Genomic DNA, 23499 nt, shown 5'->3' with positions numbered 1-23499 from the left:
GTTCTGCCCTCCCGCTACTGAAGTCTCAGCAGGACGGGCCTACACAGCCAGTGTGCTGCTGCTTCCCACCTAGGAAGCCCCTGTGGCCACAGGCCAGGACAGGGAGGGGAGCTCAGACCTGTAGGGAGGGCCCGAGGGGTGGGGAGTCCTCCACACTTGGACAGACCAATGTGCCCCAAGGCAGCCACCTTCAGACCCTTAACAAGACAGGGTGCGGCCCCCCCCAGGAGAGGGTCTGGGGATTTGAGGCCCCCTTCAGGGTAAGGGGAGGCAAAGGAACAGACAGAAGGGTGCCCAGCCTCCCTCCGGATCCAGCACCCGTGCTCGGGAGCTGCGCTCAGACCTGTCCCAATCAGCCAGGCAAGGAGTGACCAGCCCATTCCACAGGTGGGAATGCTGAGGCTCGGGGAGGCAGCCCTGCTCATCCCACCATGTGTCCCCAGAATCGGGAGAAAGGGGAAAGGCTGTGCTCTTCCCCATCCTGGCTGGGGAGCTGGCACATGGCCTCAGGCTTTCCAGCCCAGCTAGCCATCCCATCGCCCCCTCAGCTACTGGGCATGGCCAGTGACATGAAACCAGCCTGACCCAGGGCTCCAAAGCGGTTTGCAAGCCCCGGATCCTAAGGCCAACAGTGCTGTCAGCCTTGCCCTGAGCACTGGCCTCATTCTCTGCTTCCACCAGAAGCAAAGGAAGCCCTTCCCAGGGTGGCCCCAGAGCATCCTTCAGGGCACAGGGGGCTGCTAAAGTCAGGGACACCACACCTGGCCAGGCCTGGGCCCACAGGCACCTCGGGGAAAGAACAAGCCCTGCCCACCTTGGCCGTAAACGCAGCCCCTTCCCTGGCACGGGCGGCTGGGCACCACTGGGCCCCTTGGCAGAGACAGCTGCCAAGCCACAAAGAACGAGGTGTTCTGGGAAAAAAGGACGTGAGCTGCATTTTCCAGCTGCGTTCTATTCAGCAGCAAGACTGCAAGCACGCTCTGGCCGGCGCCCCTGAGGCCCGCGGCCCACCCCATGGACACAGCCCCGCCTTGGCCAGCCCGAAAGGCACAGGCACCCAGCTCCCAGGGCCAGACGGCCGCTGCCACCCAAGATGGCAGTAGGACAAACGGGATGTTTTCATTCCAGAGTGTTCCACGGGCTGGGCCCGTCTGGGTTCCTGCTGCTAGCGCTGGCCGCTGCAGAGTGTTCGGAAAGGAAAATGTGCATCTCCATCCAAAATGGCTTCCTCACTTGAAACCAAGCCTCAGCCTGGGTCTTGCTCAAGAACCAGGGTCTCCCAAGAGCTGTGGGGGAACACAGGTGGCAGCAGAAGCACTCCCCCATCCCATGGGCAGCATGTGGGGGTGGGAGCCACATCCTCCAGGGCCACCCAGTCAGCTGTCAGAAGACGATGGCCAGTGACAAGTCGCCCAGGGTCAAGGGCAGAACAACCAAGAGAGGAGAAGGAGGCCCCTATGGGAAATGCCCTGGTCTCAGGCCCTGGGAGAGGGAAACTGAGTCTCACCGACACGACAAGTGAGCTTACCAGGGTGTGCTGGGCATGTGACAGCAGAGGCCAGCGGCAGGGCCAAGGTCAGGGGCACCAAGCAGCCCTCGTGGCCATGGATTTCAGACCCACGCCATCCCCCCAGCTCCCAGCACAAGGTGAACGCGGGAAGCGATGCTCTCTAGTTACACATCAAAACTTCACTGTGTCCCAAATGTACACCTGAACATGTCAGGTGCATAAAACTGAGACCCAAACACCAGAGGAGTGTGCCAGGGTCCCGTGGACCTCAGGCCTCCCTGGGCTCCCCCATCCCCCTATCCGGCATGTGGTCTGAGCGACGCAATGACTGGCACACGTGTTCAGGGGTACTCTCCATGCACCCGTCAGCATGGCAGGTGGCAAGGACCCATCTCCTGGTGGCCAGTGCTTGGGGACAAGGTAATGGGCTCTGAGGGTATGGACAGAAGGGAGCCGAGGGGCCATTCTGGCACAGGTTACAGCTACCGTGGCCCCAGCACTGAGCCCCGCGGGCATGCCCACAACCCCAGAAGGGCCTCCACTTGCGATGCCCACCTGGCGAGTGAGGAGACCGAAGCTCAGGAAGGCTGAGTGACATGGCCAAGGTCATGCAGGAAATGGAGGAGATGGGATATGAGCCAGGTCTGATCCAGGGGCAGAATCCCAACTCCGGGGTCCCCATGCCTCCCTCCCAGAACCAGACAGAAAGTCCGTGGGAAGGGCCGTAGCACAGAGAGCAGAGGGACACTGAGGAGGAGCTGCGGGGAAGGGTTGAGCCAGCAGCCAAGGCCAGAGCCCAGCCAGTCCCACGCGGTCCCACCAGGGAGCCCCCCACCACCAGCACCGGGGGCCAGGCCCGTGTGCAGCCCCGGGGCTGTGCCCCAGAGCATGCTCATGCAGTCGTGTCTCTGCCACAACCCCCAGCCGTGTGACCCCAGGAAGTGACAGCCTCGGGGAGCATCAGTTTCCTGGTCTATAAAATGGGACAAAGAGGGACGCCTGGGTGGCTCAGTGGGTTAAGCCACTGTCTTCGGCTCAGGTCATGATCCCAGGGTCCTGGGATCGAGCCCCAAATCAGGCTCTCTGCTCAGCAGGGAGCCTGCTTCCTCCTCTCTCTCTGCCTGCCTCTCTGCCTGTCATCTCTCTCTGTCAAATAAATAAAATCTTTAAAAAAAAAAAAATGGGACAAAGAGTGCTTCCAAGCCCACAGCACCATGCAAGATACCGTGACAAAAAGGACAGAATAGGCTTTGCAAGGAGCCCAGCGCATGGCAAGCACGGACAGAGGGGATGACCCAGTGGCGGGGCGCGGGGTGCACACCCAGAGATCTGGTCTTCCATTCGGAGCCGCCTCACATGGTACAAAGCTCCCAACTGTGAAGCGGACAACCCACCGGTTTCTGGTGAGTTCTCGAGGTCGTGCGACGAGCGCCGTCTCCTTCCACCACAGTCTCACTCCCAAACCAACACCCCAACCCCGCCCCCACCAGATACACCAGTCTGCTTTTGGCTTCCACGGACTGCCCTGTTCCAGACGTTTCCTACCAAGGAAATCATTCCACACGTGGCCTCTTGGGTCCAGCTGCATTCACTGAGCACGTCTTCGGGGCCTGCAGGGGTTGGGGCAGGTGTCAGGGCTCCTGTGGGCGGCTAAGTAGCGCTCCAGCGAGTGGGAGACCACGTTCTGTTGCTGGACCCCTGCGCTGTCCCCACGTTCCAGCTCCGGGGAACCCTACGTGGTGAGCGTGTATGTACAGACTTCCGTGTGGACCCAGGTTTCCCTTCTCTCGGGTACACACAGAGGAGCCGGCAGACAGGTTCCAGCATGCCGCCCTGTGCCGCGGCCACCAGCAGCGGATGGGGGGCCGACGTGTCCACACCCTCCAGATGCCGGCTGCCATCCGCCTTCAGAGACGGCCGTCCACACGGGCGTGTGGGGCACGGTGCCGCGGCCCCCTGCATCTCCCCGGAGGCCACGTGTGCGGCGACCACTCAGGCTGGCGGGGCAGGTGTGTCCACTTGGGCCCTTCACCCACCTGCTAAGTGGACCCTTTATCTCACTGGCGTGGAGAATCCACAAGAAGCCCCGCTGCTGCTGTGGTCTTCAGGTCTTCAACAAGCCTTCTGGCTGCGAGTCCCTTGCCAGGTGAGAGGCTTGCAGGCGCTATCGACTGGGAAGCGGCGTGGTGGGTGGGCACACTCCCCTCGAGGGCAGGTCCTCTGACTCCCAGGCGCCGCCCAGCTCCCGACTGGAACCAGCTGCTCCCTTCAAGAACCAAGCGCTGCAGATGCAGCACGAGCCTCCCCATCACCTCCCGGCCCCGGCAGGAAGCCCTCCTACAGCACGTCCTGGCCACAGCTCTTGCCAACGGGCATCCGTGTCCCCTCGGGAAACTGCCAGTACACATGCGTTTACATCCTCAATTCCAAGCACCAGCCGGCCATGCTGTGCACCTCAGGGGACGCGAGAGTGAGAGCTGCCGGGTATGCAGGACACTCAGACCCTCCCAACACCCATCCCCACCCAGCAGCCAGTGTTCTGTGCCCCTTCTGTCTGGGGCCCTTCAGGGATATCCCCAGCCATCTAGATAAGGGCCGCACCCCCATGCCTCCAGCACATGCAGCCCCAGACCCTCCTCCGGGCTGTCCCTTGTCTGGGTGCTCTCTCTCAGACCTTTCAATGTCACCTACACTGGTGGCCCCCAGGGAGCCCTCCAAAACAGCCCCTCCCCATCGCCAGCATCACGGTGATATCCGAGCCTTAGAGACACCCCACACAGGGCCTGGCACACAGCAGCCAGGCTCTCTGCCTGGTGAGGGTTTGGGGAAGGGACCCTCTGTGGTCTGGCCCATCCTCAAGGCAGCAAAACATGTGGCACATGCAGCCTAACATGTCACGCACACACCAGGCCCATGTGCTCCCCCCAAGGCCCACCTCGCACGCATGTGCCATGCAGACGCGAGAGGCCTAGCCTCCTCCAGTCTCCCAAACTCTCCTGCCATTCAGGGGCCCAGGCGAGGAAGGGCAAGGCTCCAAGTACACCCCCAGCTGACAAGAGACCCCAAGGCCCTGAGATTTCCATCAATGAACCATGTCCCTACTGAGGCCCTAAGCCTCGTCCTAGACCAGTGGCTGAAGTCAGCAGCACGAGCCCCGAGAAGTGGCTGGAAACCACACCTGAAACTGACAGACAACACTGGGAGCAGCACCGTCCCCTCTGAACAGCCCCTGGTGACGAACATCCTGAGCCATGGGCCTGTCCACGCAGCAGCCGCTGGCCGGAAGTGCCTCCAGAGGACTGGAAATGTGGCTTCCCACAACACACCACCCTGCAGCGACTGTCCCGCTACAGGAAACAGAGGGCAGTGGATACACTGGTTGACACCACAGGGACAAGTCCAAACGCAGATGCTCTTGGCGCCACTGTCACCGGTCGCGTGAGGAGAGAGAGAGACGAGGGAGGGTAGATACATCATTGGAGGACAAAAGACGCCGACCAGCTACACTGTGCGGCCCTTGTTTGGGTCCGGATTCAAACTACTAGAAGAACCGCAGACAACCAGAAACCTAAACACGCCGGCACAGGTGGGATCAGGGAATCCCTCACCGTCTCGGGGTGACCACGGGGTGGTCTACTCAAATTCATCACAAGAAAGATTTAAATCCGGGACAACAGCAACACTTTGCCAAGTAATGTCATCTCTCTCAGGCCACCTCCAGCAGCACCGCTAACCCAGCCCACCCTGCCTGCTGAGGCCTAAACGCCCCTGTGGGCCAGCCGTGGGCCTTATATGCAGGTCCGGCCCGTGACAGAGGTATCATGCCTGAGCCCAAAAGAGGCGGTCGCCGGTACCACCCAGAAGGCAGGGCTGTGGGGCACACCCTCACCTGGAAGGCTGCCTGACATCTATGCACTCAGCCCCTCTGCTTTAGAGAGGACGCCCCTATCTTCCTCTCCCCAAGGACGGGGCTTGTTGGATTGACAGGCAGAATGGCTGGGAACTGGGGGAACCAGGAGAGAGCCCAGTTTCTCTTCGGTTCCTGGTCCCCAGCCTTCAGAAATCTCCCACAGGTAGCTTTGGAGTATAAAGAACACCGTAGGGTCTCCCCTGTTCTTCATCCCCCCGTGTCTCAGGGTTCCACTGCAAGCTCAGAGGGGCCAGCAACCCTGGGAATCCTGCCAGCTCAGGCCGGGCCAGGCAGGCCGCCAGCTCCCAGGACCTCCAAAACCCAGGAGCAGATCCTACAGGGACACATGCAAGGCTCTAGTCTTGGGCTCCATCACTATGCCCAAGAGGCTCCAGAGCCCACACCCTGCTGCAGGCCCCCGACTGAGCCCCCGCATTGTTTGCTTCCTACACAGCTTCTGGAGGCCAGCTCAGCACCATGTCCTGGGGAAGCAGAGCATAACAAGAAGGAGCCAGGCCTGACCTCAGCAGCTTCCAGCCTCCCGGAAACGGAGGCATCTTTACCCACAGGATCCAGAAACGAGGACCGGATCCAGTTATCCTGGTGAACGCAATAAGCCCATCTCCACAGAGACAGCCGGGATGGCAAATGCTCAAGGGGTCAGGCAACAAAGCAGCAGGCCCACCGTGACCCTCCCTCAGGACCCCCAGCTAGCCCTGGAGGACCTGCTCTTCCCCCACCCCAATCCCACGCACCAAAACCCCAAAGACCTCCAGAGCACACAGGAGAAATATCCACCCCTACTCCACCCACCTACTCCCCAGCATCCAAATTCATCTGAATGCTGACCATCGGTCCCCAAATTAAAGGCAGCCGTGCGCTGGAGGTACCCAGGGAATATCACAGAACCAAATTCCAGGACCCATCCCCAGATTTCACAAGCCTGAGGATGCTAAATGCCCCCCTGTGGATTCCAGCATGTGGCCAAAGACAGCTGGGAGTCCTGGCTTCTGAAAGTGCCCAAGAAACCCCAACAGGACCATAGGAATGCCGACCGGCAGACCTGAGCCTGTAGCTAGCCCAGGGACAACTATCTGCAAATGCTGGTTCCATGCACCCTGTCATTCCAACTCCGTGTCCTGAGCACCTCAGTCAAACCCAGCTCTGCCATGTGCTGGCCACAGCTTGTTACCTGGGCAAGTCCCAGCACCTGAGTCTGTGTTCTCGTGTGTAAAAAGCCATCTTCGCCGTACCTCTGCCTCTGAGGGCATCCATCACAGCCAGAGCCTGGCACAGGGCTAACAAACTGACAAGTTCTCCATGGAGGCTACACCATCACTTCCAAAACGGAAACTGGACAACAGCCCGCCAGCGTTCTGAACTACTTCTGCAACCTCACATGCCCACTGTCCGGGGACCACATCAGAGCCCTTGACGGGTCCCTCCCGTCCTGCCCCACTCCCGCACAACTCCCTTGCCCTGGCCACACGGTTCCCGCCTGAGGTCCTCCCGCCACCTTCCCACTCCTCCTCAAGCATCGGGCCAAGCCTCAGACATCCTTCACATCTCTGTCCAGACCCCTCTTCCGGGAGGCCTTCCCCGCCATCCCAGACGGAGCTCTCCTCCTCCCGGCTTCCCGCTGCAGGGCTCCCAGGTGCAGAGCATCCCCCAGGCCAGGCTGCATCCTGTTAGTCCGTAATTGGCGTCTAAGTGTCGGCCGGTTCCCTTCGAACACCTTCCACCCTGCCCCCGCGCGCTGTCTCAGGTCCCCCATCGACTCGCGACTGCGGAGCCCCACCCGGTGGGACGTTTCTGCGTTTGCAGACGCCGGGATTCTTCGGCCTCGCCCCGGCCCAGGCCAGGGGGGCTGAGGGCCGCCCGCGGTCCCGGGTTTTCCTTATTTAGTCGGGCCGACCTCACTGCGCTGGAGCCTCGCCCTGGGAGAGGCCTGGCCCGCACTCCGTTTCCCCTTCAGAGGCCGGGGACGCGCCCACGCCCTGCGAGGCCCGCCAGGCCGGCGGCCTGCCCGGCCGGGCCTCTCCCCGGAGCGGAGGGTGCAGGCGCGCCGAGGCCGCCCCACGCCCGGGGCGCCCCTGAGACCCGGCGCCCGCCCGGCGCCATGGCAACAGCCCGGCTCGCGGCGCGAGGCGGCGAGGTACTCACAGCGCGGTGGCGTCGGCGGGGATGCGCAGCGCGGGTCCAAGCGTCCGCAGTCCGCGGCCGGAGCAGTTGACGCGGCAGGCGGAGCCGGGCGCCGGGCCGCAGAGGCAGGGGGGCGCGCACGGCCCGCAGCCGCGCCCGGTGTCCCCCGCCAGCGCCCCAAGCCACAGGCCCAGGCCCAGGGCGAGCGCCAGGCGGGCGGGCGCGGCGGGCAGCATCGTCAGGGCAGCGCGCGCATGGCCCCGGCCCGGCCCCGAGCCCCCCTCCCCGAGCCCCCGAGCCCGCCCGGCGCCAGTGGCCGCGGCTCAGGCAGGGCCCGCGGACGGCATGACGGGGCGCGGGGCGGGATTCGGCGGCAGCCGCGGCCTGTCTGCCTGCGCGACGTGCCCTCGGCGTTCGGGCCCGGCCGCGCTCTGCGTCCACGGCCGGGCGGTCGCGCGCTCGCGCTCTAGTGCGGGCCCGCCGCCGCCGCTCCTCCTCCTCCCGGCGCCGCGCGGGGTGGGCGGGGCGGGGCGTCTTCTCGCCCCGCCCCTCGCCCTGCAGGTCGGCCGCGGGGGGTGGGGTGCCACCGGGCCCCGCCCCGTCCTGGCTCCGGGAGTGGGCGGGACGCCGCGCGGCCTCCCGCTCTTCTCCTGACGAGCGGCGGCAGGGTCTCTGCACCGCTCCCCACCCGCGCCCTCGGGAGTCTGGTCCCCGCCGCGTCCGTGCGTCTCCGCCCTGCGCAGTCGCGAGCGTCGCGGCTGGCTGTGCAAACACCGTCAGGGATAAGCCCGCGGCGGGCGACCTCGGAACATCACCGTCCGGTCGCGGCTCCGCGGTATTCCAAGCGCCCCGCACGTGGTAGGCGCTCGGGGCAAACGCGCCACGTCCTCTCGTGGCGCCGGCGAGCTGTGGGGGCCAGTGCCCGCCGTCCCGGAAGAGATGCCCCGGCGGGCCTCAGCCAGAGGGGCCCAGTGCAGCATCCCCACCGCCGCCCACCCGCCGGCCGAGCGAAGGAGGCTGTCTCTGCCGCCTGCGTCCCTCCAAATCTATAAACGAAGCCCTCTGGGGGCTCTCGGGGCTGGGGGCGCAGGGGCAGTCACTGCTAGTGGTTTCCTTCTGAGACCGTGAGGACGTTCTGGAATTAGGTAGTGGTGCTGGGTGCATAGGCTTGTAAATACACTTAAAATCACCGAATTGGGGCGCCTGGGTGGCTCAGTGGGTTAAGCCTCTCCCTTCAGCTCGGATCATGATCTCAGGGTCTTGGGATCGAGCCCCGCATCGGGCTCTTTACTCAGCGGGGAGCCTGCTTCCCTTCCTTTCTCTCTGCCTGCCTCTCTGCCCACTGGTTCTCTCTCTCTCTGTCAAATAAATAAATAAGATATTTTTTTTAAATCACCGAATTGTGCTCTTTTTAAGAGGGGATGTTATGCTCTGTGACTTTTAATGAAAAAGTCATAAAGTTGTTCCTCCATTGGGCCGCTAGTAGATGTCTGACTTAAGTTGGCCAAATGGTCACAGGGGTAAGTCCGCTGATTCCCACAAGGACCAGGCCCCTATGCCACAGTCCTGAGCCCCGGACTGAGGCTGCATCCCAAGGCCTCAAGACACTTCCTTTATGTGTCCCGTCTCTCCATTTGAACTAACTGGTACACCTCAACTAGAAGCACAAGTGATGGGTCCATGTCCTGTTGTCTGTCATTGGGAGAGCCCAAGCAGGTCACCGTGGGACACCCTGCAGCTCTGCTCTTCACTTGGGCGTGAAGTGGCACCCACATCCCTCCCCGTCCTCATCTGTGTAATGGAGACAGCAGGCCAATGTCTAAGGGCTTGGGGGAGGATCCCATCCAGCCCAGAGCCAACTCTCAGGAAAGATCCAAGGAGGAACAGGTGGAGGTCCTGTGCGGGCAAAGGCCAAGGATCAACAGGGAATCGGTCGCCTGCCATTTCCTGGCAGTCAAAGGGCCCAGGAACAAACAGAGCATCTCCCGGTGGCCCCGGGGTGGCGGGGTGTGAAGTCCAGCTCTGGCCGCTGTGGTCCTTTCTCAGGGCTCAACTCCCACAGCGCCCTTTGTCTCCAACTCTGGGCCTCTTGGACCAATTCCCTACTGAGGAGGGAGAGGGACTTAAGTTAGACACAAGGGGGAATGGGGAGGGACTGTAGAGCCCTCCTGGGCTTCAGGAAAGTTTTTGTGCAGACTCACAGAGTACTCGGGAACCCAGTTTGGAAGCACTGGTATGAGGTCTAAAGCAAGGTGGGGTTGATGGGATGAGGCCGGAAGAGACCTGGGACTGGGGAGAGAAGGAGGCTCAGATGGTGCCCTGGCTGGGGGTTGGGTGCTGGGATGGGTGCAGGGGCTATCGGCTGGGTGGAGATGCCCTCAGGGAGGAAGGACATGGAGGGAAATGGGAGGGTGTTGTTCTGGAAACGGGGCACCATAGGCCGCTTGAGAAGGCGCCCAGAGTGCACCTGGAGGCGAGGTGTGCAGCAGGGAGGGGGTGCACAGACCTGGGGCAGGTGAGAAACTCCAGAGGCAGGGAACCCCATCCTAGAAGAGGAGAAGAAAGAGGGCTTGGAGGGAGTCTGAGAGTGCCTCAGAGAAGGAGGAGGCTGAGGCACAGGGAAAGTTACAGGGGAGAACCCAGCAGGGGCTCAGGCCGCAGGAACAGAGCCAGGGGCTGGGGATGGTGCAGCCACACGTTCCCCGTCTTGGTCCTCCCTCACGGCACAGGTTCATATGTACCCCCACGTGGGGCTTCTAGAACTCTCTACAGCCTCCCACCTCCTAGCCTTTATTTATTTATTTGACAGATGGAGATCACAAGTAGGCAGAGAGGCAGGCAGAGAGAGAGGGAGGAAGCAGGCTTCCCGCTGAGCAGAGAGCCCAGTGACCAGAGCCGAAGGCAGAGGCTTTAACCCACTGAGCCATCCAGGCACTCCCCATGTTTTTCAAGTCAGTAAAGGTAAAGAGAGTTTGAACAGCACTGTGTTCTAAGTTGTATAACAATATTTTGGCAAGATTAGAGGAAATGATTAGGCAAACAAGTGGCCTTCAGCCCCACTCTTCCCCAGAGGCACTGTGGGTCCTTTTACCTGCTCATCCCACCACGTCAAACAAATAAATAAAATCTTTTTAAAAATTACAAAGGAAATGACATACAATTGTTTGTAAACTTTTGATATTTAGACAGTAGAACAAGACAAACTATTAGAACTGATTCCAGCAGAAATAAAAAGCCCAAGTAGACCAATCATGAAGGAAGCAGTTGAAAACGTAGGAGCCACGCCAGGAAAAGACACTCTCTCCAGATCTGTTCTGGGGAGGAAAATTTTATCAAATGTGCAAAGATCAGATAATTGTGATTTTATATATATTCTTAGGGGACACGGTCACATCTCCATATATTTAATGCATATTCATGCATAAAGCAATGAATTTAGTATAATATAATGTGCAGGTCTAAACAAGCTGGAGACCACCAGAAGCTGAAGAGGCAAGGGTTCTCCCCCAGAAAGAAGCCTGCTTGCTTTAGCTCCAGAAGCCTCACTGCACCCTGTGGCCTCCCGAGTGTAGGATAACGTGTCCGGGCTGTTTTGCCGGGCATGGTGTTTGCCTAGATTATTTGTTTCGGCAGCTACGGGAGACCCAGACACCCACCTCCCCCACCAAACCTCCTAATGGTAACCACCGGGGCACAGGGTCTGGGGGAAACAAGAACTTTGATTCTTGCCTTTACCTTTTGTGTTGCTGACAGGCTCTCCTGCCCCAAATCACGCGGCCCTTTCCTAATCAAGAAAACAAGAACAGCGGATGCAAGCAGAGCCCTTGCCCCCAGAGGGCAGTCAGGAGCTCCTGGGCTGCTCTGCGCTCCTCCTGCCCGAGGTCTCGCACGCCCACCTCGTGCCTTGCTGCAGAGTCTGGATCTGATCAGCTCCCTGCCCGCCTCCGCCCCGCACTGGGCTCCAGGGCATGCATGTTTTGCATCCTGACACCACCCAGAGCACTCAGGTGTGAGTCCCCGAGCTGCAGTGGGAAGGAAAGCCCGAGGGCAGATCCTGCGGGCACACCGCCAAGGGAACAGCCCCCTGCCCAGCCCCAACCCAACAGTTCCTGTCCCACGGAGGCGGGGCGGACGCCCACCCCTTACCACTTGCCCAGGAGGGCCTCAGGGCCACAAAGGTGAGCCCACGGCAGGTGGGGTGTGGGGTGTGTCCTGGAGGGAGCAGGACACTCAGCGTGGCCCCTAGGCACCTGGCGTGGGGGAGGGGCGAACACACCCCTGACGTCAGCTGTTTCCTGGGGTGACTCTTTCCTCTCTCTTCTGGGTGGAGGTCCAATTCCGAGCTGCTGCGGCTCCTCTATGCTGTCTCTATAGCAACGTTCACGTGGATTTCCTAGAACAGAAGGTGCTGGAGCTGGAAGGGACCTCAGAGATCAGCTCCTCCCGCCCCCTCGTTTCAGGGAGAGGGGAGGGGTCCAGAGACACCACATTCTCGGGGTCCCTCAGCACGCCAGGGATCCAGCTGCGGCTCCTGCCTGCGGGCACCCTTCCCCGCCAGGGTCCCTCCCCTGAGATCGCAGACAGCTAACTTCCTGAGGACTGACTTACTGGAGGTGCTCTGGGGTCACAGGGCTTATCTTCACCACTCTCCCCTTCAGAACAGACCTCTGGAGTCCAGCCCAGCCCCAGTCCTGCTCAGTCACAGACCTCCGCATTCGGGGCTCCATGGAGGCAGAGTAGGGAGGCTGGGCGCTGTCAGGAGGCCCAAAGGCTGGGGCTGAGGCCGGGCTGCACCCTCCTCCCCAATCACGGGGAGCCAATGTCCGTGGCCAAGTGGGTGGGGGCAAGAACAGGGGGTGGGAGGAGCCAGGGAAGGCTACCTGCCTGGGGGAAGGGGCTCCAAGCAGGGCCCGAGAGGTCAAGAACTCTGATCCCTGCCCCAGCCTGCCTGACTTGGCCCACTTGGAAAGGGGGCTCCAGAGACAGACTGCCTCAGGCCACAGATCCTAGAGGGCTGTTGTGTCTGGGCACTCCAGGACCAAGGGGCCAAACCCCCAGGAGGGCAAGTCAGAGGGCATGTGAGAGCTGGGGGCCCCAGTCTGTGAAGGTACCTGGCACGGGCACCACCAGAGAGTGTAAGGGTGAGGATCCCCCGTGAGGCAGGAATAGCTGCAGGGTTGCTCCAGCTCTCTGTGGAGACATGGGGACATGGAGACCTTGGTCTGTCCAACAGAGTCAGCCCTATGCCAGGAGGGTTGAGGGTGACGGGCATCCCTCCCCTACGCTGCACTCTAGTTCAGCCCGGCAATCTGGGCAGCCCAGGTCCAGCCAAGGCCATGCTCCTGAACTTTCCCACCAAACTGGCCCTTTTCCTCCCCCTTGCGGGCAGCCTGGTCTAGTTATCTCTTGCTGTGTAAAAACAAAAAAATCTCCCAATGCTCTTGAATCTGCCATCTGGGCCGGGCTCAGTGGGGACAGCTGTTTCTGGTCAGCATGGAACCCCAGGACCAGAGCACCCATCGCCGGACGACTTCCTGGGTGGCAAGTGGACTCCTTTTCCTCTGGGATTCTTCACGAGGCCACCTGGGCTGTCTCACAGTGGGGCCGCCAGGCTCCAAGAACGAGTGTTTCAGGACACAGGAAATAGGGGCTGCCCGTCTGTAGGGTCTGGGTCTGGAAACGGACATGGGGTCACTTCTGCCCTGCGTATTGGTCAGAGCAATCCCAGAGCCAGAGGCTGGGGACAGAGGCCTTCCTGCCTGACCGGAGGCCAAAGAACTTGCCGTCCCGTGCCTCAGCGCTCCACCGCCTCTGCCCCAGGGGCTCTCTTCTTGCCTCACCATCAGGCCTGCAGATTCTGTATTTCTGGAAGGTCTCCTCTGCCCCTGTTCCCTCCCCCAGGGTTTCTGCTAGCCACTCCAATGCATCTCCCTGTCTACAGGCTGCACCGCGCCCCTCTCCTCTCGCCCCCTGTATGCCTGTAGCAGTGTCCTGTGCTGCTTTGCTCAGAAACCAGGCATGGCTCCCTACTTCTCGCTGAACAGTTTCCAAGCTCCTAGGCTAAACATTCAAGTTCACTTTAGAACCTAGCCCCCTCCTGCGTTACCAGCTGGATTTCCTCCAAGCAACTGGACCACACTTTGGCCTCTGCTCCTCCGAATGCCTGCCTACTGGCGCTCTGACCCTGCATGTGTTCACTCCCCCCACCTAGCAAGACTCTCTGTATCCTCTCCTGTTGGACTCCTGCTCAGCCTTCAAAGCCCAGATCAAATGTCCCTCCCCAACAGAGCCCTGCTTGAGCTACTTGATTATTCTAGGCTTGCCTCACTGCACACTGCGACGCAGGCTGCCTTATCCTTGTTAGCAATGATGTGTCCTGAAGTGGGGCCCGTTTCTAACTCATATTTCTTTCACCAATTTAGTAAGTTAATCAAGGCCTGCAGCCAGCTGCCAGGGATATGGCAGTGACCAAGACAAGCTGCTTCCTGTACCCAGAGAACTTCCATTCCAGAGAGTGAGACAGATGGCAAATGGAGGAACCAAGGGACATAATGATCAAAGATTAGGAGGATGGCTGGAAGGCAAGAGAAGCACAAAGAATGCATGATCCGGGGTCCTAGAACTTTCTCCCTTTAGTATATGTGCTGCCAAAGCGAGCACAACTCTCTCCCTTTGGAAGAAATCAGAGACCTGGGTTTTTACATATATTCTTCTAATTTTAAATGTTTCAAGGTCAAGTAGTTCTCTTCGGCTGCTTTCAGCCTTCCTCCCCTCCTGGCTCCCCACTCTCTCTTCCTGGTTACCCCATTAGCACTAGCCCTCACCCTCAACTCAGCTGCCTTACCTACAGCCCCCACCCCTAGGGCACCCAAACTCCCTTCTGGTTTCCCTTGGGCAACAGCTGACAGGAGGAGATAGGAAACCTCTTGCCTGGGACCCAGGGGTCAGTGGGCATGGGCTGAGAGCCTGGGCCAGCCACCCTGAAATTGGCCTCATGGAGTGTCGGACACCTGCTATCCCCAGGGCCCCAGCAGTGGGAGCTGACCCTCCACCCCAAGCCCCTTGACCCACACATATGGACATTGGCCTGGAAGAAGTGGGGGGTCCTGAGGAGTGAGACAAGAAAGGAGGCCCAGGGGCTCTCAGAGGGCTTCGCCAGGTTTGCCCCCCAGCTCTGACAAGGCCTTGAGGGATGGATTTCCCGAGTCCTGGGCCAATGCCGCCAGGGTTGTTCTCTGGATCCGGAGTTCCCAGGCACAAATCCTGGCTCTGTCACCTTCCAGTCTGGTGACCTTGGACAGCTCTCTTCCCTCCTCTGGGCCTCAGTTTTCCCACCCAGTCACTGGGGATCTGGCACCACCCACCTCACAGGATAGTTTTGAGGACGACTTGTGGCTGACACACAATAAAAGGCAGCTTCCAGCAGCCTCTCCCATGCAGGGCCCCGCCAGAACCCCCTGGGTCATCCCTGGCTGTGTTCTCCGAGACCTCAGAGCCCTAGAGGCAGCTTCTGTCCATTATCATTATTGGGCTCTGAATGGGCTAGGGGCCATGTGACAGCTGTCACATCCTGGGGGACAGCCAGGCCATCCCTCCAGATGCCACAGGAGTATAGAGCAGAGGCTGATCCCAGAACCACTGCCCTTCTGCCTACACTCGCTGCCCGCAAGCCCCATGTTGGCTCACTACTTTTGGGGTCCCAGGATCATCTCAGCCTTATTCTCAAGCCCGGAGAATCCTGGGTGGAAACAGACAGTTCAGGGGAGGTGTCAGGTTCTGGAGACTGGTCTGCCAGGGACCAGCATGGGGTGGGACAGTCAGCACTTGGCCTCCTTGGGGCCACAACCTGGCACCAGAAGGCCAAGGAGCTAGCCGCCTCCTGGGGCCTCCCACCTCCTTCTCCTCCCAGAACCCCGGGGGTTAGAGCCACTCAGAGCACTTGCTGCTCCTGTAACTCGGATTTCCTCTTACCCAAGGATCCTGGGGCTTCAGCCCAGCGGGCAGAAGCTGCGGGGGAGAGCGCCCTGCCGCTCTCAAGCGCCAGCTTGTCCTGCTGCCCATAACCAGCTGTCAGCTGAGCCAGGAGTGCTCCGAGCGCCCGGGGTTTGTTTGCCTGCCCCAAGGGGAGAAGTGGGGACACAGCAGGCCAGCTGGCATCTCTGGCTGAGAAGAGACAGAAATCCAAGGTGTCGGCCCCACGCAGTCCCACTGCCTCAGCACCCCAGTCTCGGGGCACTCTCCTCCACCCACCCGGTCCCAGGCCCAGAGGCCATCTCGTGAGGGAGGAGTGGTGTACAGAGCGCGGGGAAGTGACAGGCCCAGCGCCCCACGGAGGTGGCCACGGAGCGGGGTCGCGGGGCCCGAGGGCAGGGTAGGAGCTGCCCGCACCCGGCAGAGGCGCGCCCACCCGGCACACCTAGGGCAGTGCCGGGTCCTTGTGACCCCGCCCCCGGGCGGGCGGCTTATTTGCATGCCCCCGCCCCAACGCGGCCATTGGCGGCGGCGGCGGGAGGCCGGGCCTAAGTGGCTGCCGGCTGTGGGGCGCGGGGGCGGGGCGGCGGGGAGCTGGGTGCCGGGGATGCCGCGGCCACCGCTGCCGCGGGACGGGTTCGGGTCCGCGTAGCGCTCCGTGAGCGCGGGGAGCTGGGCTGCCCGGAGCGCGGCGGCTGCAGCGGGAGCTCCCTGAGTGCCCGCCCGCCATGTCCAGGAAGAAGACCCCCAAGACCAAGGGGGCCAGCGCGCCCGCTGCCTCCGCGCTGCCCGCCGCCAATGGGTCCCGGCCCGCGCGCCCTGGGACTGCGCGACCTGTCCCCCAGGCGCGGCCCAACGGGCCCCCGCAGCCCGGCCGGCCCTCGCTTGGCGGGGGCGACTTCTACGACGTCGCCTTCAAGGTGAGCCGACCCCCACCCCACGCAAGTGCAGCAGGTGGCGCTCGGACTGAGCCCAGCGGGGAGGGGTCGGAGAGGGTATGAAGGGCTCCGCGGACCCTGGGCAGGGAGCCCGCCCGAGCGGCACCCTGTAGCTGGCACGGCTGACACCGCGCACGGCATACACACACAGCTGTCAGACCCGGATTTCAGATACCGAACAGCTGGCATGGCCTGTCCCCTAACGCCCCAGCTGGCAGGGTCGGACAAGGGGTCCCGAACCTGGCAGGCACTCCCTCCCCATTCCCTAATGGCCCCCGCACCCACCCGAGCCCCAGTTTCACCATTTCCCATATGCTGCCTTCCCTCACCCCCAGGTCTGTGGGTCTCCTCTTTTTTGGGGGAAAGGGGAGACTAAGAAGAGGTTTGCCAATGGGGTGGGGAACACTGGGGCCTCCTTCAGACCTAGGCAGAAGCCTGCGGAGGGGTTGTCCCCACTGTCTTCAGGTTTTGGAGCCTTTGACAGCAGGCTGGGGGAAGGGTGGATGAGGGGGAGGCCTGATTGCTCCCTCTTGGTCTTGGTCCCCACACCCGACCTGGGCCTTCTCAGGCCAAGATCTGACCTCATGTGGCAAATTCCTCCAGAATCTTATGAGATTAGAAGAAGCCCCATGGTCTCTACCCCCAGAGGCCTCTCCAAAGGTCTTCAGGCACCAACCTCCAGACTCCACTCCCTACCAAGCCCCAAAAGCTCCCCTTCCAGATCAAGCTTGGGTGTCTAGGGTCTGGGGGTGGCATTAGGTAGGGCCCTGGATGGAAGCAGCCACCCCCACTCCCCACTAATTGAGACAGACTACTGTTCAAGCGAAAGGGGACCGAACCTTCTGGAGGTGGAAGCTGGGACCATAGATGCCCTGTCTCCCCCAGGCCTCCTCCTTGCAGGCCTGGGATAGTTCGTCTACTCCTGACCAGGCCAGCTCAGGAAAGACCAGACACCTCTCTGGGTGGGCCAGCAACTCGGTCCCCTCTGGTCCTAACACCTCTAATCATCCTACTGCCCCAGGTCATGCTGGTGGGGGACTCAGGTGTGGGGAAGACCTGCCTGCTCGTGCGCTTCAAGGATGGGGCATTCCTGGCGGGGACCTTCATCTCCACTGTGGGCATCGACTTCCGGGTGAGAATGGAGGCTGATGTCCTCAGCACTGAGCCGACCCAGCCATGCCCTGCCCCACCCCCCTGCACCGTCATTAAGTTCTCACAATACACCTGGGTAGTGTTCTCCCTTAGCCCTGGGGTACATCCTGGTTGGGACGCTCAGGGTCAAGGTGGTTGAGGTGAGATGCCTTAACCACCAAAATGCTCCAACTCTGGATACCCTAAGGGTCCTGGAGACGGGTGAGGGTGGCATGTGACTGAAGCAGAGGGTTGCACTCCCTGTGCCTGGGGCTGTATTCTGTGCCTCAGGGTGGGTGGGCTGGGTGCCCCAGGGGGTGGCCATCAGAGGGAACTCAAGCCCATGTTCCCTTGGGAGGAAAACATCACTGCCCCACTGTACACAGAGGCCAGGCAGCCTGCCAAGGACCGAAGAGAGAAGTGGCTGTGGGGCACATGCCCCCTCTTGGAGCTGGGGGTTGGGGGGTCCCTACCCTTGGGCAAGGAAGCTCACAGGAAACGATCCCACCGGGCTGTTCCCCTCTGCCAGAGCCCCCTCCCACATTGCCCCCAGCAGGAGGGCTGTGTCTCTGGGGTTTTTTTGGGCAGGGGGGAGTGCCCCTGCGTTTCAGGGCTCCCCACATGCCCCTGACACCCTAACAGCCTGTGGGGCCAGCAGGGAATGACGAGAGCCAGAGCAGCCGAGCCCCCTCTACCCACCAGTCTAAAGTCTGAGCGTCTTGCCAAGGTGCTGGTGTGTTCTAGACAAATCCCAAATTTGCATTTTTCTCACCCTTTAATTAGACCCAGTTGGCGGAAGACTGGGAGGGAGGCCCATTCTGGGAACGGAAAAGGGGGCTCCCTCCAGTCTGGGGAGCCATTAGTTACCCTGCTTGGGGGTGCAGTTCCCCTTAAGTCTTCTGAGATGAAACAAGGATTCAAGTGCCAGAAAGGGACAGTGTAGGCTCTGGACACGTGGTCCTTAGCCTGTTTTGGCCCCAACTTCCCCCTTCTCACCTCCCTCTTGGTTCTGGGGCAGGTGGTGAGGGAGGTGAGGCCGCTTGGTTCACACCCCAGTTCAAGGGTGCCAGTGAAGGCGGGGTGTCCTCCCCAGCCTCCTCTTTGCCTGGCAGATGGCTTTGCCACTGGTTCCTGGGAGACCCAGAAGCACTCTGACAGCAGGAGCTCAGGGAAGAGGGAGGCGGTGTGGTCCCACCTGCCAGGGCCAGAGGCCACCAGGCCCTCAGCCAGTGGTTGGCAGGCCCCAGCCCCACCCAGCAGATGGTAACCGTGGGATTGGGCCACTCCCTGCCAGTAGTTCTGAACTTCGAGGGCCTGCTGGGAGACCATTACTAGCCAGCAAATACTCAATGTGCACCCACCGTGTATCGGGACAGATTCTGGGCTCTGTGGTTACTGTACTAGGTCCTGTCCTGTGGCAGCTGTTGTCCCAGCAGGAAGGGAGTCTTTTATTTTATTTATTTATTTATTTATTTATTTATTTATTTTTTATTTGACACAGAGAGAGAGAGAGATCACAGGTAGGCAGAGGCAAGCAGAGAGAGGGGGAAGTAGGCTCCCCGCTAAGCAGAGAGTCCGATGCGGGGCTTGATCCCAGGACCCTGAGATCATGACCTGAGCTGAAGGCAGAGGCCTAACCCACTGAGCCACCCAGGTGCCCCAGGAAGGGAGTCTTTTAAATTTGAGCAAATATTTAGCTCTTGCTCTGGGCCAATCCTCAGTACTTTGCACACAGTAGCTCAGAAAACCACTGTGATGGTTATCCCCATTTGTGGATGGAGAGACTGAGGCACAGAATGTTAGTAATGGGCCTGGGGTTATACCAGGATGACTTCACCTAAGTCGTGTGGGTGGCTCTCTGAGCAGAAGCAGCATCACGTGTAGAGCTGTGAGCAGCTGATGGCCCCTCAGAGGGGTTGGGGCAGGGCCTCTGGGCCTGCGGGCAGGCATTGGCAGGCTGCCAGGGTACGGGGACAGATGCATGTGGTGAGCCTGAGCTGGCAAGGAGGTGTGGGGAAGCAGACTAGGGCTAGGCGCCAGGGGGAGGTGAGGCAGCAGGGCTGGTCCGGAGAGGTGCTGTGGCAGGGCAGGGAGGAGGGGGAGGGTCAGCCCAGTCAGTCGTGGAGTCAAACCACGACTGACTGGGCTGCGTCATTGAGGGCGGTGGAGCGGCAGGGGCCGTGTGCCAGGCCTCTGAGGTGGGCAGAGAAAGCACACACGTGGCCCGGGACGGGACAGGGCCGGCTGCGGGGGGCAGCCACCTCCAAGTCCATCAGGAGGGCCAGCTGAGTGGGAGAGGGGCCTAGAAATTACCAGGCACGGGGGCGGGGAGAGCTGGGGGGATCCCAGGATATGGGTTCAAGGCGCAAGTTTACCTGCAGGTTCAGGGAGGCGAAGTGGCCAGACGAGAACCAGGAGGTGGGCATCGGGGATAGAACCAGCCAGCTGAGGGGCAGACAGGATAAGAGTGAATTTCGGGGGCATGCCAGGGGCTGCTCGATCTCAGGCTCAGTCCTGGCCTGGCACTGCGGCCACCCCCACTGCACCCTCAGGAGCCCCCCAGAAGGGGGCAGCACTGTCTCTAGCTGCGGGGCTCAGCAGAGCTGGCTGGCTGTCTTTCAGAACAAAGTTCTGGATGTGGATGGCATGAAGGTGAAGCTGCAGGTGAGAGGCGGCGGGGGGGGGGGGCGGGTGGTGAGTGGAAGGGTCGGGGGTGGGTGAGGGACAGGGGCTGGCAGCCCTGACTGGTGGGCTGTGCCTGTCACTGCAGATCTGGGACACAGCAGGCCAGGAGCGGTTCCGAAGCGTCACCCACGCCTACTACCGCGACGCCCATGGTGAGCTGGTGGGCATGGGCGCCAGCCCCAGGAAACAGGAGGCTGTGCCCCCCGGGTGCCCTGCTGCCCTGGCCTCTGCTCAGAGGAAGGTGCCCTGGGAGCGTGCACGGCAGGCAGTGTGGAGGCTGCGATGCCCGAGGGTGTGGGTGACAGGAAGGTGCTGTGGGCCCTGGCAGTGTTCTCACGGGCCCTCTGCCCCCAGCACTGCTGCTGCTCTATGATGTCACCAACAAGGCCTCCTTTGACAATATCCAGGTCAGTGTTTTCCCCCCTTGTGGTGGTCGGAACAGGCCATGTCGGCATTAGGGTCCCAGAGGGCTGAGCACCCTACTGACAGGGAGAAGTGGCCCCTCTGGCGGCTCGGGGTGCCTGAGAGCCAAACGGGGTCTGGGGACCTTCTAGCTCTGTCAAAGGTACTTGTCAGCGATGCCTCAGCCTGGCATGGGGACCACTATTTCTGGGCCCCTCCCGTCGGCCAGAGCCCAACAGGCGCTTTGTGCAGTGTGGCCTGGAGGGGCAAGGGGCACGCAGGAGTGCCAGGCTCCAGCTGGCCTCAGCTTGCCCCCCAGGCCTGGCTGACCGAGACCCAGGAGTACGCCCAGCATGATGTGGTGCTTATGCTGCTGGGGAACAAGGTGAGCGCCCGGGCCCACCCTCCTCCACCCTGGCTCTTGTTGGGGGGGTGAGGGACGGGCAAGCCCAGGGCCGTTTCTCACCAAGACCCCCGTGCCAGGTGGACTCTGCCCAGGAGCGTGCGGTCAAGAGGGAGGATGGGGAGAAGCTGGCCAAGGTGAGCCAGGGCAGGGTGGGTGGCCAGCGGTGTCCCTGGGGTCCAGGACTCGGGCTGTCCCCATCAGGCTGCCACCTGGCTGGCAGCACCTGTTTGCAGGAGTATGGGCTGCCCTTCATGGAGACCAGTGCCAAGACAGGCCTCAACGTGGACTTGGCCTTCACTGCCATTGCAAAGTAAGTCCTAGTCTGCTTCCTGGACCAGGAAGAACGCCCCCCACACCTGAGTCTGTTCTTGCTGGGGTAGAAGCCACTCTGTCCCATGGTCACTCCCGCCCCACAGGGAGTTGAAGCAGCGCTCCATGAAGGCCCCCAGTGAGCCCCGCTTCCGGCTGCACGACTATGTCAAGAGGGAGGGCCGAAGCGCCTCCTGCTGCATACCCTGAACTTGGGAGGGCCCTGCAAGGCTGGATGGAGATTCCATAGCCCCCGCCCCCCAATTCAATCATCCCGCACTCAATCCTCGGATATCCGTTCCTGGGACTCCCAGACGAAGTCTTACCTTTCCCAGAGGCTCAGGCCCAAGAGGCTGTAAGGAGCCAGTGGGTCTGCACCTCCCTTCACCTGCTGCTGCCTGAGGGCCCTGAAGGAAAAGCAAGGGTCTTGGGTACAGGAGGGAGCAGCCAGTGCAGGTCCCTCTGCTGCCCCCTCCTGGACACGCCCAGCCTTGAGGCTGGGCCCCAGTGCCTAACCCCTAGAGAAAGCCTTGTCTTTGGCTGTCCCCTTTTTCCCTGTCCAGGCAGGGAAAGCCAGGACTCCTGCCTGTGCCTGGGCCGAGGGCTGCACCGCAAACCATACCATGTATTTGTGCCCCAAGGACCAGAGCCACCTGCTTCCAGCTCACACACTAGGAGACTCTGGTTCCAACATCAACACAGACCTCCTTTCTTGCTACCTTGGAGAATGTCAAGGTTGGGGCTTTGTAATAGATGAACAGCATGTGGGAAATCACAGAAGGTCAGAGAAACTAGAACCGCCAGCCTCACCTGAAACCTTGCGTGGGGAAGTCAAGCCAGGGGCTGGTAGTGCGCTTCATGTACTCAAATCTTCAAGTCTATCTTCAGATTAATAAGCTTTGTTTTCAGTTCTAGTGAATAAAGTTGTGTTTTCTGGCCTGCGTCTCTCTTCTGCTGAAAATCCCCCTTTAGACCCCTCGGCAAAGTACAGATCATCGGGGCACCTGGGTGGCTCAGTGGGTTAAGCCGCTGCCTTCGGCTCAGGTCATGATCTCAGGGTCCTGGGATCAAGTCCCGCATCGGGCTTTCTGCTCAGCAGGGAGCCTGCTTCCCTCTCTCTCTCTGCCTGCCTCTCTGTCTACTGTGATCTGTCAAATAAACAAATAAAATCTTAAAAAAAAAAAAAAGTACTGATCATCTTTAACACTGAGAGAGTGGCACCCCGCCCGTAACTAGGTTGCTTGGAACCCCAATGGTCTCTAGGGAGCATGGGAGAGCCTAAGTGGTTCATGTCCACTCCCCTCGCCCTTCAAAGACCCAGCGGAATAGAAAACAGAGCTCCATGGCCTGTTAGTGAAGAATTAAAAAGAGTTCCTGACCTACTGAAAGCAGGGGCCGAAAAAGCCCCCAGTATTTCTGGCCTTATAGGGAAATATGGAGAAGGCAGTTCCAACAGAGGGGGAGTCATGGTATGACCATCCTTCTCCCTTGGCTTTCTCCAAAGACTGCTGGGAGACGAGCTGGTGCTCCTGTTGTGGAACTCAGACTGGATCACTCAACCGAAGAACCAAGTGGCACTCAGAGACCTTGGGGGATAGGAGGTTTACTTGAGACAGCGGCAGGCTCAGAGGAAAGTGATCTCCAAAGGTCTGAGCCCAAGCACACGCAAGGGGAGTAATTCGTACATCGCTAGTTCCGTGTACATGGCACTTTGGTGGGTGTGGCGAGCGGGGCAGGGACTGGGATTCCCCTGCTGGCCCAGTAGGCCATCTCACAACTTTTCCTTATGATATGCCCCCTTTGATGCTCCTTTAAACACTTAGCTTAGAGGGCATCATCTCCATCTGCTCTGGGTTGGTAGCCTTGCAAAGCTAATACGTAGGCAGTGGTCCACCTGGTATTTTCTATGAACTCTGAGGGTATTTAGGATGTGGGGACTAACAGTGATGAGGAGGATGGAGGAAGAGTGCCCTCAAGGTCTGTTTAGCCTTTGTCTTCCTCTCAAACTCCTCCATCTGACTGCCCACAGTGGGTTGGACGGGTCCAGTGAACTGTGGCACCCACATCACCTCTAAACTACAAGTCCCGCCAGGTG

At 60.7% G+C, this 23499-nt stretch overlaps 2 protein-coding genes across 6 annotated transcripts in view; one reads left to right on the top strand and one right to left on the bottom strand.

Annotated features, from left to right (window-relative positions):
- The window catches only part of PKD1 (polycystin 1, transient receptor potential channel interacting), a 41465-nt gene extending 33445 nt beyond the window's left edge, over positions 1–8020 (bottom strand). Inside the window, exon 1 of the mRNA XM_059154405.1 lies at positions 7584–8020. Within this exon, the coding sequence (XP_059010388.1) occupies positions 7584–7798 (215 nt within the window). The 5' untranslated portion in view covers positions 7799–8020. The remainder of the gene's footprint in view (positions 1–7583) is intronic.
- Positions 8021–16097: 8077 nt separating this feature from the next.
- Positions 16098–22341, top strand: RAB26 (RAB26, member RAS oncogene family). Of its 5 annotated transcripts, none has more exons than XM_059153975.1 (9): positions 16098–16453; positions 17493–17603; positions 20225–20266; positions 20373–20439; positions 20642–20694; positions 20919–21074; positions 21173–21229; positions 21329–21405; positions 21968–22341. In XM_059153975.1, exons 1-9 carry the CDS (start codon positions 16262–16264, stop codon positions 22077–22079), a joined length of 867 nt encoding a protein of 288 aa, XP_059009958.1. In that variant the 5' UTR covers positions 16098–16261; the 3' UTR covers positions 22080–22341. The 5 variants fall into 5 exon arrangements, with proteins under 5 accessions (XP_059009958.1, XP_059009961.1, XP_059009960.1 ...); XM_059153978.1 differs by having other exon boundaries at positions 16099–16453; positions 21009–21074; XM_059153977.1 differs by having other exon boundaries at positions 16099–16453; positions 20997–21074.
- The last annotated feature ends 1158 nt before the right edge of the window (positions 22342–23499 follow it).

The sequence above is a fragment of the Mustela lutreola genome, chromosome 17 (genome assembly GCF_030435805.1).
Source record: "Mustela lutreola isolate mMusLut2 chromosome 17, mMusLut2.pri, whole genome shotgun sequence".
Classification (NCBI taxonomy): domain Eukaryota; kingdom Metazoa; phylum Chordata; class Mammalia; order Carnivora; family Mustelidae; genus Mustela; species Mustela lutreola.
This window is presented reverse-complemented; position numbering and strand designations above follow the sequence as displayed.

Bases quoted from the DNA above. Each gene is read 5' to 3' on its own strand.
- RAB26 (XM_059153975.1), top strand. From the start codon at position 16,262: ATGTCCAGGAAGAAGACCCCCAAGACCAAGGGGGCCAGCGCGCCCGCT. The intron at 20,695-20,918 runs GTCAGTGTTTTC...CCCGTCGGCCAG, and splicing joins CCTCCTTTGACAATATCCAG to AGCCCAACAGGCGCTTTGTG. The intron at 21,406-21,967 runs GTAAGTCCTAGT...TTCCCTGTCCAG, and splicing joins GCCTTCACTGCCATTGCAAA to GCAGGGAAAGCCAGGACTCC.